The sequence below is a fragment of the Mytilus californianus genome, unplaced genomic scaffold (assembly GCF_021869535.1).
Source record: "Mytilus californianus isolate M0D057914Y unplaced genomic scaffold, xbMytCali1.0.p SCAF_1, whole genome shotgun sequence".
In the NCBI taxonomy this organism is placed as follows: Eukaryota; Metazoa; Mollusca; class Bivalvia; order Mytilida; family Mytilidae; genus Mytilus; species Mytilus californianus.
Genome location: NW_026262581.1, coordinates 30,049,617 through 30,066,145, shown reverse-complemented (window position 1 = coordinate 30,066,145; position 16,529 = coordinate 30,049,617). Strand labels below are relative to the sequence as shown.

The window sequence follows — 16,529 nt, the reverse complement described above, 5'->3', positions numbered from 1 at the left end:
TATATGACTATATACAAATTTAAGTATGGTTGCAATTTTATACAAAGTTTTGGGGTTATCAACCAGAATCGAAATAACTAATGAACAAAATCACAAACGAGTCAAAAACTATACAGCGTTTTTATGCAGTTCCCTAACACTGAAAATGAGGTCAAGACAAATGACATATGCCAGACAAAAACTTCAAAACATAAGGCATGTGTATACAAGATACAATGTATTAAGTATCCAGGTCTTGTACCTTCTGAAACATAAAGCCTTATACAAATTGTTTACGCTGACCTCACTACCATCAGATTCATCCCTGTCTCGCTTTCTGTAACATACGCAGACAATAAATGAGGAATGTGTCCATGGGACACAGATGATGCCCCCGCTTGCATATAACGTTATAAAAGGACATAACTCAAGAACTGTAAAAGTGACGTTACCCAAATTTGTAATTGATCCAAGTTTGGGGTAATAAACATTGTTTATAAGTTTCATAACATTTAGTTGAAGCAAACTTAAGTCAGAGAACGGAAACGATAAATTCAGAATTTTTTCCATTTGTAAAGGGGCATAACTCTAGAACGGTAAAAGTGACACCACCAAAATTCCAACTTGATCTGTGTTTTGTAGAAATTAGCATTGTGCATAAGTTTCATAACATTTGGTTGAGGCAAAGTAAAGTTAGAGAACAGAAACGAATATTTCAGCAATTTTTCCATTTGTAAAGGGGCATAACTCTAGAACAGTAAAAGTGACACCACCAAAATTCAAACTTGATCTGTGTTTTGTGGTAATAAGCATTGTGTATAAGTTTCATAACATTTGGTTGAGGCAAACTAAAGTTAGAGAACAGAAACAAATATTTCAGCAATTTTTCCATTTGTAAAGGGGCATAACTCTAGAATGGTAAAAGTGACTCCACCAAAATTCAAACTTGATCTGTGTTTTGGTTTTGTATTTTGTGTATAAGTTTCATAACATTTGAATGAGGCAAACTAAAGTTAGAGAACGGAAACCAATTTTGGGACGTACGGACGTACGTACGTTCATACAGACGGACAATGGTAAAACTTAATGCCCCCTCCGCTACGGTGGGGCCATAAAAAAGTTCAACCAGAATAAAGGAAACACTCAATCAGTAACTAAACAGGGCATAACTGCTGATGTTACTAAAAGAGACTAAATTAGTATTATGCTCTGGAAGGACTCCATGACAGACAAGTGCATCATGATATCCCCTTGTAACTTAGTAGTGTGGGCATAAAAGAAAATAAACTAGAATAACAATACAAATCTTAGCACTATAAATACTAGTATTTTCTTTATCAAATACAATTTAATATATTTTTGTAACAATGTTAAATGAAAATTTTTTGTTCCCTGATTTTATTTTCAATGCGGATACATCATAACTTTGAATTCATCTGACTCATCAATTTTTCTAATTTCATAGCTAAACCCATGTCCCCTTTGATCTTGAGCTTTCCACCCATGAATGCCGCCACTGCCTTTAATTCTCCTTTGAACATTTTAGAAAAGTCAGCACTGTCCAGGGTCATTTCACAATCAGCGCCACCTGGTGCTGGCCCTTTTCCTACAGCTCCACTTCCATTTTTCAAGTCCAAGTACCATTCTCCCGAGTCTGCACCTGGAATAGAATTTAAATGGTCACAAATTTTGTTTATTAGCTGTCAATGCTAATAGTATGAGGAAGGCTTTACATAGGTTTTGGTTTCTGTTGCATTGACATTTACCTCACAAATATTCTTTTTAAACATCTAGTAAAATATTTGCTTCCTTGCATTTTCTACTTTACTAACATTAAAAATCAATGTATAAAAAAGAATAATTATCGGTAATCCAAGAATTAAAATTTAAAAAAATATTCAAATTGTAACTGAACAACACTGATAATTAACCCATTAACTCTACTCATTTCTGAAATAATGGTTTTTAGATGAGACTTGTCGTGTCCTTAGGATAGCCCAAGACAATTTTTTAAAATAAAATGGCCTAACTGTTTTTCATTTTCTTCAAGCAAACTAGTTATAATCCCAAAATTTTGTTGTTGATCATTTCTGCTGTTTACATTTTTCTTTATCTATTGCAGTTTTTGCATAATATGGACCAAAAAAAGAGGATAAAAATCATAATTAGAGGACAGTAAATCCTATAAGAAGTCAACTGAAAATTTCATATCATTTTTGCTGTTTACAGTTCTTTTTTTATCTTTTGGTCAAAAATGCAAAATAGAAATGGTAAAAATCGTCATTTTTAGGGACATTAACACCTGTAAGTAGACAACCATCGCTTTCAGACAAATTGACTATTTTTTTTATTTTGTCCTGCTGATAATTTTTCCAAATTTTAGTGTCTCTTCATCTATAATAGTTTTTAACATAATAAGCAAAAAAAACCCCAAAAAATGGTAATAATCATCATAAGGGGCAATTACTCATATAAGGGGTCGACAAATGATTTTGGCCATGCTGACTTATTCGTAGACCTTGTCTTGCTGCACATTCTTTTAAGTTTACACTTTCTATCTATCTTTTATAGTTTTCGAGATAAAAGCAAAACGAAAAAAAAAAATATGATAAAATCTTCATTCAAGGGTAATAACTCCTTTTAATGTGGACTGGTGAATTTAAACACGTGGACTGATTTGTAGATCTTGTAATGCTGATCAATTTTGCTAATTAACGTTTCTATCTATCTTTTATAGTTTTCAAAATATTAGCTACAAAATGCTCCATGGGCGCAGCTTGATACGACAAACAGTCCTACCCAATTGGGGCAAGTATAAGCACTACATTCAAGCTTGAAACAGCTCTGAACTTGGATTGTGATTAAAAATTTGACACAGCATAAGTTTCTGACACAGAATGAATGTGGTCAAGGAACTGAAAAATTTGAACTTGGACTTTTACTTATTATAGTCCAATATCCAAAATCTAAATACACCGTTAGATTCAGCATATCCAAGTACACCAATAATTAAATTTACTTATTTATCAAAGGACAATGTTAGCTAAGTTTTTAAAATGCTCCATAAAGGAATATAGTTTAAGCTGTAATTGGTAGGAAACCTTTTATTAAACTAACTAATATTTTTTGGTGTTTGAATATTGCTACAAGTGGGTACAGATGGATGTGTACGATAATTGAGTTTTTTTTGCCATCAGGTAATGATTGAAGTTTTTAAACATGTTGTGACTTTGGGTGATGGGAAAAGGGAGGAAATTCATTTTTCTTGACATTGTTAAAACTGTTGCATTTAGAAATTAATATTGATAATTTAGCAATTTTAGCAATGAATGATGTAGTGGAAATTAAATGCAGAATAAAGTTATATCTAAGTTAAAAGGATAAATACAATTATATTATAATGAAATGATTTTTTTTAATATTTTGGCAAAATAGGATGATAATATGGTATAAAATAGTGGCATGAAATAGGGCATGATTTGTTAGTTGTGGTTTATGGGATTGTTATCATAAGTACTTTAATTAGAAATGTGAATATGTGGTTAGAATTGTTTTGAAAAGTGATATCAAAAGATGACATTAACGATGTTTGTTTTAGAGTGGATTATCAATAAATTGTGGTTTAAGTTATTTCCTTTTGAACAGTAATGTCAATATGGAGTAAATTGATTTAAGTATATGTGGAAAATGTTTAAATTATTATCTATTAATATATTTGAATGAGAATGCTGATAATTTGTTTATTTTGGTGATGCATCTTTTATAGATTTAAGATGATGTGGTATGAGTGCCAATGAGACAACTCTCCATCCAAGTCACGATTTGTAAAAGTAAACCATTATAGGTCAAAGTACAGCCTTCAACACGGAGCGTTGGCTCACACCGAACAGCAAGCTATAAAGGGCCCCAAAAATGACTAGTGTAAAACCATTCAAACAGGAAAACCAACGGTCTAACCTATATAAAAAACTAGAAATGAGAAACTCTTATGAACCTCATCAAGAAACGACAACCACTGAACATCAGGTTCCTGACTTAGGACAGGTGCAAACAAATGCAGTGGGTTTAAACGTTTTAATAGGCGCCAACCTATTTAAAGTCCACTAGACAATTGATGTGATGTTAGGAAGGAGGTAATTTTTCATTGTTTATTGGTTTTATGTATGACTTTGATTGTTAGAATGTTATTTTGAATTATTAACTGTAGAAACATATATTTCGTGGTTTTGTCTCTTTATAAGATTTCATGGGGATTTAATTTCGTGGTTTCCAGTAAATGGAAGTGATATTATATGTAGATTAAATTTTCGTGGGGGTTTTAATTTCGTGGATATATTCTTTCCAACGAAATTAAATCCTCCATGAAAATTTCTGCTTTTACAGTATTTAATAAACTTGTATGGACCAAAATGTATGTGATTCATTCTAGAGGGGGGTAATTGCAATGCATATCTGTAGAAAAGAAATTTTTATGTTCATCGAGGTTTAAAAGTTATGTACAGAACATTACAAGAATTACATTTTTTGTGGGCAAATATATCTGATTGGAATTTCATATTAGGTTTTGTAGATTTAGTCAGGAACTTTTTATTACAGGGACTGGAAACTTCTTTCAATGATAAACTTTTCATAAATATAGTTATATAAGTTAACGAAGTTTAATATTGGACCCTTGGATCCTGATGTGGACCATTTTGAATAAACTGTTGACACAGAGATATGTCTCGCCTGTCTGCATAAAATTCAGAAAAAGACAATCTGATGGACAGCAACATTGCTTATCAATTAAAAGTTGCTGGACCATGATCTTGTGGGCAGGGCCTAGAAATGGACGACAAACTGAGATGTACTGATAGTAATGCAACTTATACAAAATATCATTGATCAATCACATGTAGTTCCTATTAAACTAACTTAAGCAGAAAACTTAACATTGAAAATTGTGATGCTAGTTAATGATGCTAGTTAATTCAAAGTTGCTAGAAAATGGCCTAGGGGGCAGGGCCTCGAAACAGTTGTCAAAGTGATATGTACTGATAGTAATGCAACTTTGTATTAAATATCAATGATCTATCACAAGTAATTCTTATCAAACTAACTAAGCAGAAAACTTCACAATTGTTGTCACCACCACTGCAGCCGTCATCAGAAAAGCAACCCCTATATATGTGTCGCTTTCCAAGACTTTTGCAGCAGGTGAGACAAAAATGGGCCCAAATCCAAATACGTGGTAAGATTAATCATATCAAAGAACCCCAATATTTCAAGATTATTAAAAACCCCATTGAAATTGGTCAGAAATAAGCAATTAAAACAAAGTTTAAAAAATTGCTTGTTTTTACCCCTTTTTGGCACTTAATTTCTAAAGGGATACAGTTTTCCTTTTTTGGTATGGAACCTTGTGGTACAATTTCATACAAATCAATACACTTATACTTAAGTTATTGTCGGAAACTAGAAAAATGTTTGTTTTTGGCTGCTTTTTGGCCCAAAATTTTTAAACCGTAAGGGCCATAATCCCTAGAATCAATCCCAACCTTCCTTTTGTGGTATGGAACCTTGTGATACAATTTCATAGAGATTCATACACTTATACTTAAGTTATTGTCTAGAAACCAAATGTCTCCAGATGATGACAACATCACCATACCATTATACAGCGGCAAAATTTGTGGTCGTATAAAAATGAAAGAAAAAAATTTGGAAGAATTGTCATTTAACGGCAATAATTCCTATAAGGAGTCATCTTACAGTTTTGATATAAATGGATAGTTGTAAATCTCAACATTCTGAACATTACTGCCCATGTCACATTTTCTCTATCTATAGTAGTTTTCAAGATAATAGACACAACTAGCATTTAACCCCTGTGTTCTGTTTTTAGCCATGTCAGCCATATTGGTTGGAAGGTAGGATCACCAGTTAAATTTTTAAAGTAGATACCCCAATGATAATTTTGCAGGGGTTTTTCTGGGTATTTTGGAAAAAAGGACCCTGGCCAGTTTTGGGATTTTTTTACGCGATTTTCAATGCAATTGGGAAAAACAAAAAATATACCAGATGAAAGTTTTATTGTGTTGAGTTGAAAATAAAGTAAGAAACTACATGATTGCTATTTATCATTTTCTTTTCTTTTCTTTTTGTTTTTAAACTTAACAACAAGGCACTCTAGTTTATCTTAGTATCAAAATATAGTAGTTCTTAAAGCACACATGTGATAAAAATATACCGCTTTTTTATCTTCAAAGACAGTAACAGTTAACATGGTTAATATAATAAATAATTCAGGGATTGAAATAAGATGTATTTTAACTGGCCAAGCAGGATAACATTTTTATTAAATTCAGTTGCTCTTGCTTTTCTGGCCCTTCAAAATTGAGAAGAAATTACCTCTTGGATCTGTAGTTCTATGTTTACATTATAAAAACATCTAATATCAACATTTTTTAGTGATAAAGAAAAGTTATGTCACATTTCATTGGATTTTGACATGAAAATTTTTGAACTAAAAATAATTTTGAGTTTCTGGATAAAATAATTCCTGTTTCTTCTTCCTTTTTCATATATATTTTGGGTTTCAATTCTAATGTTTATATTTCATAGATGTATTTTGTCACCTGCCTGGAATTTTTTTTTTTGATTTATTCATTGTATTTGATCAGCAAACCCGGAATTAGCCTTATCCGCTCCAGGATTAGTATTGTTCTTGTCTCCATTTCCAGTTTATGGCAGCCATTGTTTGTCAATGTTTTTTTTGTCAGTCGGATACGTTTTTACTCGGATTAACACATTACTTGTTGGCGATTTTCTGCATAAAGCTAGTGGTTGAACAAAATGAACACCGCTGTCATGAATAATAAAGATGAACATGAATTTTGAGATCGTTTGGGAATTTTGCTTCCAAATTTGGAAAAATGTAGGGTTTTTGCCATTGGGAATGGGTCCGAATACCAGACCCTGTGGAATGCTAGAAAAATCCATGTTTTGACAAAGATTGGTTTACATTGGCCCATTAGTTTCAGAGGAGAAGATTTTTTGTAAAAGTTAAAGGACTGTGAGAGATGACTATGGACCCCAAGTGATGAGAAAAGATAACTTGAGCCTTTGGATCAGGTGAGCTAAAAAGTGAATGAAACAAAAATACAACTCATTTCTATTTTTATTTTTGAATCTTATTTCTATTACAAAATGGTTTCATAAAAGTTTCATCTACTTTCATGGAAAAAATAGCTATTATCAAACATAATCTCCCTTCTCAACATGAATCATGAATTTTCAAACTCAAAACAAGTTTGCCATTGAAAATAAATAAATCTTTACCTGATAAGTTAAACTGAAAAACCCCTTTGGTACTATCGACTAAATCTTCATTTAACATGGTTTTAAGCGTCTGGAATGTTGCAGCTGGGCCCCCTGTAGATGCACTACCAAATGCTGGTTTGGCACCATCTTCAACCATCTGTTGTCTCAATATATAAGGGTCTTCATCCAAGAAGAAATCAGGTAGTAGTCTGTTTCCTAAAAACAAATGTATAAAAAAAAAAAAAATGCTCAAATACAGAAATCATAAGGCTATGTATTTTCTCAGACACTAAGTCCATAAATTATTTGCTTCTATTTTGACTCCTGCAAACATGTGAGTTTACTTGACTTTAATGTAACATACTGGTTTTTTTTATTACAATCAGAAGTTAAAACCCAAAGATTTTGATCTCAGTTAGAGATACACTGTGTATTACACATTTCAACCCCTTTCACCAATTTTAAGGCAGTATACTTTAAATATGGATTTAAAAAAAAATTCTATTAATTTTTGTTCAATGATAATAAATACATGTATCAGCGACAAATATCTTGAAAAGCAGAATATTTATTGAACATGGCCTTATAAAATTGTTTAATTCTTCCTACATGCCAAAGACAGATATCTTTTAGACTTTGCAGTACCTGACATTACCTTATAAATTGTACAAATTTCCATATATTAAGTCCCTAAAGCATTGTCAATGATCTATAATAGTAAATAGTTTAAAATGAAACCTTAAATTGGAAAATTTTAACATTGAATTGATTTGAATTTGCTTGTCATTGGAGCAAGAAATATCAACTGCCAAGTATAAAATTGATATACATAATGACACATTCTATGCAAAATGTCCTACGTCAGTTGCTTTCATATTGCCTAAACTTTAACATTTGTATTCATTGTGTTATTCTATTTTCAACCTTTTGATACTTTACTGTTGTTTAAGTGCCAGACTTTGTAAGAATCAGGCAATTTAGAAAAAAATCAAAACATGGCCGAAAAAAACCCACCAACCTAACCACCCTATTATCATCCTGAGTAAGAATTGTTAGGTATTTCGTTTCTGCGTAATTCAAGATATATCTAAATAAATTTTGGTTAGAATGATAGCAAATTACGGAGTTATCTCCCCTTAATTGTTGATTTCTAGTGCATTTCAACCAATACTAGAATTACTAGAACTGGGAAAGGAAACGAATGTTATATTCATGCACCATTATACATTCTGAACTCAAATTAATGTAAAGGTGAGTGGGTTTTTGTTTGTCATGTTTACGCCACTGCCTGATTCTTAGGCAGATTGGCACTTTAAAACATTACACATAATTTTTGAAATACGTGAAAGAATACATAAGTATTCGATAATCAGGAATTTGATGAGCAATGAATCTGAAAATGTACCACACAGTAAAGCCTCACATGAAGTTTTATACCAAATTTTCTGGAAGCTTTGAATTGTAGTTCCTGAGAAAAATGCAACCAAAATCTTATGGGATGGAGGGAAACACAGACAGACAAAATACCAATTTACCCCCTCCTTTAGTGCAGGTGTTTTATTATAACTACCGGTAATTGTATTATAATAAATACCTGGAACACAGGCATACTGATCTAAATCTGTAACCCCAGCAGCCTTCAATACTTCATCATCAATAGCAAAGTTCCCTGTGTATGATTTGCTATCTTTGATAAACATGACATAAGCAGCATCAGACATGATCTCTGGTTTACGACATTGTTTAGCAACAGCATCACTTCCTCCTAACATTTCCATGGCTGCTGTTAAAATTGCTGCAATTAACAAAGATATATATCTTTAATAATTTAATCCTGATTGAAAATAGTAGATGCTCTAAATGTAAGATACAGTAAAATAAAAAAACAAACAAACAAACAAAAGACAAACAAACAAACAAAAAACAAAGTACCAATGTCTCTTGTTTATCTGTCTATGGGCAACAACACCAATTTATCTTATTTTGTTTTTCCTAAATTTTCTTCAAGAAATATAGGAATGAGACCGTTAAAATTTGATCGGCACTAATTTTGTTACTATAAAATCAACTATCCACCCGAGTTCAAATGAAAGGGATGTAAGCAATTAAAGACCACCTTAAGGCCTTCAACAATGAGAAAAAACCCATACCATATACTGTTGATTTATTTATTTTCGTGGGTACCAATTTTTGTGGATACTTGATTTCGTGGTTTTTCGCAAATCTTTTTACAAACTTATAGAAATTTTGTACCTTGTTGAAAATTTAAATTAGTGGTTCACCTTTACCAATGAAATCAACGAAAATTGGTATCCAATATAATGATGAATTCACAGTAGTCAGCTATAAAAGGCCCTGACATTAAATGAAACAATTCAAACGTGAAAACTAACTGCCTTTGTTGCCAAATGTGTTAATGCAGGTTGATCCAATGAATAATAGATTTTAATTAAACCAGTCAACCAAGTTATCTCATCTGTGAACTGATGAATGGATGAATGGATTGGTGTTTAATATCTCGTGGTAAATATTACATGTACATGCATATCAGCACAAGAACATGTTAAATGTGATTTGAATATGAACCCTACTTTGAACTATACTGAGATGCTAAGCTATATTTGCTTTTAAGACTCCTAAAACCCTTTGCTTAGCAGAGAAGAAGCAAATACTCATTTTTAAGACCTTGGTTTGACTAGGCTGGGAAAAATACTGTCCTAGGACTGAAATACAAAAGCTGAGGTAAATTCAAACCAAATAGGTGTAAATAGCAAAGATTTATTATGTAATTTGAATTATTAAAAAGATCTAACCTTCATGTTTTATTTTATTTATTTTTTTTCAATAGGTCAGACAGGTCCTCTGTCATAGGTAATATCAGAGGAATACCTTTTATAGCTCTATCCAAGGGGTCAGACAGGTCCTCTGTCATAGGTAATATCAGAGGAATACCTTTTATAGCTCTATCCAAGGGGTCAGACAGGTCCTCTGTCATAGGTAATATCAGAAGAATACCTTTTATAGCTCTATCCAAGGGGTCAGACAGGTCCTCTGTCATAGGTAATATCAGAGGAATACCTTTTATAGCTCTATCCAAGGGGTCAGACAGGTCCTCTGTCATAGGTAATATCAGAGGAATACCTTTTATAGCTCTATCCAAGGGGTCAGACAGGTCCTCTGTCATAGGTAATATCAGAGGAATACCTTTTATAGCTCTATCCAAGGGGTCAGACAGGTCCTCTGTCATAGGTAATATCAGAGGAATACCTTTTATAGCTCTATTCAAGGGGTCAGACAGGTCCTCTGTCTTAGGTAATATCAGAGGAATACCTTTTATAGCTCTATCCAAGGGGTCAGACAGGTCCTCTGTCTTAGGTAATATCAGAGGAATACCTTTTATAGCTCTATCCAAGGGGTCAGACAGGTCCTCTGTCATAGGTAATATCAGAGGAATACCTTTTATAGCTCTATCCAAGGGTCAGGTATTTTTTTTCACAGGATTTCAGTTATTTTTTTTAGGAGTAATTTTTTTCAAATTCAAATTAATACCAAAAGTCACACATTAAACAAACCGTTCAGCTGTTTTACAGAATAAACTACATAATTTTTTATATAATTTTATAACAATATTTTAGAATGATTTGTGGTATGTAACAGTTTATAATTCAAATGATTTAAATGGCTTTCTATAGATATGTCTGCCTAACTGCTGTTCTTTAAAAATTTAAGAGTTGGGATAACTTGGTAGGAAAATATATCGATGAAAAACATGGTTATTATTCTATGTTTGATTATATTTGATTAAAAATTAATATAACTTTATACTGGAAACTCAATATTCTCCTTAAAAACGAAAATATTTAATAAATTTCATTTTCTAATCTTAATACCTGTTCTTGGCCATAGAGCATTGACTGCTATGCCATCTCCTTTCAATTCTTCTGACATTCCTAACACACACATAGACATTCCATATTTGGCCATTGTATAAGCTGCAAAGGTATATTATAATGAAAAAAGATCTTATCATCATAAGAAATCAGGGCTGACTTTTTCTCACTTATCAATGAGGCACCTGAGACAAAATCTCCTCATATGAGAGGGGTTCTAATTGTTCTATTTCACTTTTATATTCTATATGTTTCTATAGTTGCTAGCTTTGACATCATTTGGTCTCTGGTGGACAGTTGTCTCATTGGCAATTATACCACATTTTCTTATTTGTTTAATATAGGACTTTATATATTTCCAAGTGACAAAAACCATACAAAGAATGATTTACTTTAATATTAAAAAAATCAAGTTTTAATCAATTTATAGAAAAGCAGTTGCACTAAGAGAAATATTATTTTAATTATGAAAAGTAAGAATTATATTTCATGTAACCCAAAAATTGAATCTTACCTACATGATCTTTGAACCACTTGGGATTCATATTAAGGGGAGGGCTTATGTTCAGAATATGTGGATTACTGCTCTTCTTCAAGTAAGGTACACACACATGTGAACTGTAAAAAATAAATGTTCTCTTTGTTAGAAGAAATTTTCAATGAAACAGATTACTGTAAGGTACTAACAATTCGTTTTAATACAAAAATGAATTCCTTGAAACTTGGGGGTTTCAACCCTTGTCTGATACATGTTGTGACTGTGGTCAATAAAATTAAAGAAATCTTATTAATTATAGAATTTTTAAAACAAAAATTTGAATATCAAAACATATTTAGCAAGCCACTGAACACCTGAATGAGGGTCGTAATGGGTGTACCCTCATGACAAATAACGGTAAAAAATCTTGCCAAATGACATTAACAATAATTTTGGGTGCATGATGATAAAATGTACACTTTTTTAAGATGATAAAAAAGTCGACTGATTTTGACAAATCACGTTAAATTTTTTCCAAAAATAACGGTAACGATAATTATTTGAGACCTCTGACGAATCACGGTAAAATTTTAACCAATTTGACGCGAACAGTAGCCGAAAATGACCGTTTGACGCCTGATGGTAAAGGGCATTCCTACCCTCCTAAATGTGCATTACACGAGTGAATGATCATATTGATGGGTCAGTGTCACTAGTTTTTTATATTTGAATATTCTTTCTATTACGATGCATAATGATATATAAAGCAGAAAACATTAGGAACTATATCTTTTTACACACAGTCATCTGATTTTGATGCAACTTCCTAGAAAATATTTTTAATGTTTAATAGCCATCGATCCATCCAAAAATGTTATGCATTTACTGTAATTATAAAGTAAAACCCCAGTTGCATGTAATCAGTGTTTTACTATGTTAATATATTTACAATTTGGGTACCCTGTAATTCAGTGATTGCTGTTAGTGGCTGTCTATTATATTTGTTTTTGGTTTAATATTTTGTACATAGTTGGTTTTCTCATTTGAATTGCTTTACATTTTGTCATGTTAGGGCCTTTTAAAGCTTATCATACAGTTTAGGTTTTGCTCATTGTTGAAGGCAGTACAATAACCTATTGCTACTTACATCTACATCATTTGGTCTCTGGTGGATAGTTCCACATCTTTTTACTTTCATAATGAACCAAGAATATAAGCGTTCAATGAAATACTACTTCCATAAAGGCTTGTCTGCAAAATTGTGCAAAACCTTAAAATTTTAGTATCCATGAAAATACAATTTTTCCTCAATCCACAAATATTGCATTGGTATGCATCAAAATACTGAAAATTCAGAAATTATTGCGATTTTTGAAGAATGAACAAAAATGAGAGTTTAATTATTGCGATTTAAGAAAAAGCTTTATACAGTTATACCTATCAGATTGCGAGTTCTTATTTTTGCGATACTCAAGGAGTCGCATCATTCACATTAATAAAAACCTCGCAATAATTTCTGAATTTACAGTAAATAAATCCTCAGTAATCGTCAGTATATATGCAGATTTTACCATAAGTAAGTTCCTCTGCCATTTATTTGATTCATCAAGTCATATTTCTTCATAGAAGTTTCTACTGTTCCAGTCAGACTGATAGCACTTGCATTGTTTACAAGAATGTCTATACCACCAAACTTCTGTACAGCATCTTCTACAGCCTTTCTAACCTCCTCTTCACTTCTTACATCAACGATACATGGCAGGCATTTACCACCAAGGTCTTCAACTGTGAAAAAAAGTTAAATGTTTTACAGCTAAACTGTTTCGACATGTTCCACTGAAACCTTTTTGCCTTAGGGGTCATCCATAATTGTCAATCATTTTCCAAAGTGTACAAAACATACACTGTTTCAGACCCCCTACCCTCCCTCATAATGTGTACATCAACCATTTTCAGATTTCAAGACAAGAATCAATCATTCTTAATAAAAAGAAGATCCTGTCTAGTATAGTTAAGTTTAATATAGAAATTTGCATTGAAAATAAACTGAAACATATCTGACTGTTTTATTTGATGACATCTATCTGTGATGCTTGTGTTTTGTCAGAATAATGAGTATAAAGATACCATTTTTTTTTTGTAAAACGTACGGTAAAAATGTTGATTTTTTAACCCCCTCCCCCCCCCAAGTGTACGTTTTGTACACTTTGGAAAATGGTTGACAATTATGGACGACCCCTTAGAATTGTCAAATGTTTATTATGTGTCAGACTTTCTGGCCTTTATTTACTTTATAGGACACTGTACCCAATGGTTAGGGTTCAGTTTAGGAATATGAATAAGTTAGGGTTTGTTTTAAAGAAGGGTTAAGTTTCAGAGCCAGAGTTAATTTTAGAGTAAGTGTATATATTATTTTTAGTTAGGGTTATGTATGAGTAAGGGTTAGTTTTTAACTTTTATTGTTAGGGTCAATTCAATATAGGCCTGTATGGTTTGGGTCCTCTAGGTCAATAAAGGCAGATATAAAGTTTGTGTACACAGGAGTCATGGGAATGGGAATGAACACTATTTGATTATGGTTTAGTTGTTTTAAACTTGTTCTAAACGACATTTTTTACATACCTTCCTTAGCAGCTGTGTAAATGGTTCCTGGAAGTTTAGGGTGTGCTTGGGCTGTTTTGGCAGCTATTACAATATTTGCCCCATCTCTGGCTGCCTTTAAAGCTATAGCTTTACCAATACCCCGACTTGCACCAGTTATAAAGATTGTCTTTCCAGCAAGTTTCCTATAACAATAAGAGATTAAATCAAATCACTTTACATTTTGACAGTCAAAAGAACATAGGCATTTTGATTTTTCTAGCATGCTCTTATTTGCTACACGTTGTTCAACCAGGTCTGCAGAGCTCCTGGTAATTTGCTCTCTTTTTCACATAATCTGGGAACAATAGACATGTATTAGTCCAAGACATTACACATCAGTTTGCAAATTGCAAAAAATGTACTGGATATTTGAAATCTCATACAGAAACCAGTTTTCTTTTTCTAGAGTGCCATCATTCAGTATGTTCTTTAAATCTAATTGACTGAAATAGTCCTTGGAATACTTTCACCTATTTTAAAATACATGTATGAATTACCAAAATAAATGACACTTTATTAAAACAAGATTGCTGCACCCTTTTTTAAATGAGCAAATAAGCAGTCTAAGAGTAAACTGTGGAATAACAGGAGATATAAAGAGAATGATGAAACATAAATACATTTTTATTTAATACCATCTTTGCTAGCCAAGGGTAACAATACGGCCTGAGGATGAGGAGGCCGAATCCTTACCTTTGGCTTGCAATCCTTTTACAATCAAGAATTACTTTATGTAGACTATCAAGTTGCAAGTTAATAAAGCTGAGTTGCAAGTAACAAAAGACTTAAGTAAGCGGAGTTATGAGATATACATGTAAACATTGAGTTGCGTTCGACTCCAGTCTGAACCACAAATAAAAACTGATTGCCATTCAATATTCTAGAGTATTGAAAGTGGCATTTAATACAAATAATCAATCAAGCAATTTAAATTTTTAAAGAAAATTGCAAGCCCTCCTTTCAGCAACAATTGCCATCAACTTTAATATTTACTAATGATATAAATCATTAATTTTTTCATATATTTAAAACTTTCATAACTTGCAACTCAATTTTTGTAACTCGCAACTAGACTTTTATAACTTGCAATCCGACTTTTGCAACTCGCAACTAGACTTTTGAATCTTGCAGCTCAAATTTAATTACTCATAACTTGACTTTAATAACTCAAACTCGACTTATTAAACTTGCAACTCGATTTTGTAACTCAAAACACGACTTTTGAGACTGGCTAATCGTTTTTTGTAACTCTCCACTTGATTTTTTTTACTCGCAACTCGACTTTTGAAACTCGCAACTCAACAATTCAAAACTCTCATTACAAACTATAACAACTGATGATGCTGCCAAAGCTGGAAAGAACATTCTTTAGTCTTGGTTCTGGGGCTAATATTGTCACAAGCAAGACAAAAACAACTTTGGAAAAATGGAAAACGTAGTCGTAAAGATGGCTTTTGGAGGACAGGTTGTCACATGTAGCGTTGAATTGACTTCTGAATCTGAATCTGAATAGGTACGTTGCAGGGCCAGTATATGGCATCAATGGAAACGGAAGAGAGGCGCTGGAAAATTAGTCCAACGATGTACATTATGTTATAGCAACCAAAGTTTTAAAGCTCTCGATTGTCTTGGCACACAGAAGATTGTCTGGTAGTCTTTTCCAATCGGAAATTGTTCTTACAAAGAATGACTGTTTCTATTGGTCAGATTTACTAGGTGGAATTTTGAAACACCAGCTGTTGTTTTGTACAAATTTATTTACAATGTTTGTTGTTTTATAGTCACTTAATTGACAGTACCACGATTTTATTTGACGTAGTTACTAGTTGACTTATGTTGATAATTATAACTTAGTCACTGTGACCGTCTTACTTTTTGCCTTGCAAAATGCTTCAATAAAATATTTACATATGCATCTTTGCAAATATATTATTATGTTTTCATTTATATTGGCCAAAAAATCAACTATTCCTACCCGGTATTTGCTGCCATTGCTCTTATTTGCCCACTGTCAAAACTTGTGTAGACTTTGGACTTGTCAGATGCCGGTAAGATTTTTCGATTAATTCATAAATCAGAATTACAAAAAAAAAAGAATTTAAAGAATCCACAATATTATTTGCTATGAAATACATTTTTTTAAATTTAAGATATTTGGTAACTATTCTTAAAATTAATATGAGAGTAAGGAGAAACAAACATTTTAATAAGGTTTTATTAAAGAATAGTTTTAAGCT

General features: G+C 32.2%; 1 protein-coding gene across 1 annotated transcript; it reads right to left on the bottom strand.

Annotated features, from left to right (window-relative positions):
• Positions 1 to 1,286: 1,286 nt before the first annotated feature.
• LOC127701274 (hydroxysteroid dehydrogenase-like protein 2) lies at positions 1,287 to 16,353 on the bottom strand. Its single transcript, XM_052205123.1, has 8 exons — positions 16,268 to 16,353; positions 14,272 to 14,435; positions 13,221 to 13,434; positions 11,686 to 11,789; positions 11,172 to 11,273; positions 8,876 to 9,076; positions 7,300 to 7,497; positions 1,287 to 1,639 (listed from the first exon to the last, which is right to left on the bottom strand). Exons 1-8 carry the CDS (start codon positions 16,282 to 16,284, stop codon positions 1,398 to 1,400), a joined length of 1,242 nt encoding a protein of 413 aa, XP_052061083.1. The 5' UTR covers positions 16,285 to 16,353; the 3' UTR covers positions 1,287 to 1,397.
• Between the last annotated feature and the right edge of the window lie 176 nt (positions 16,354 to 16,529).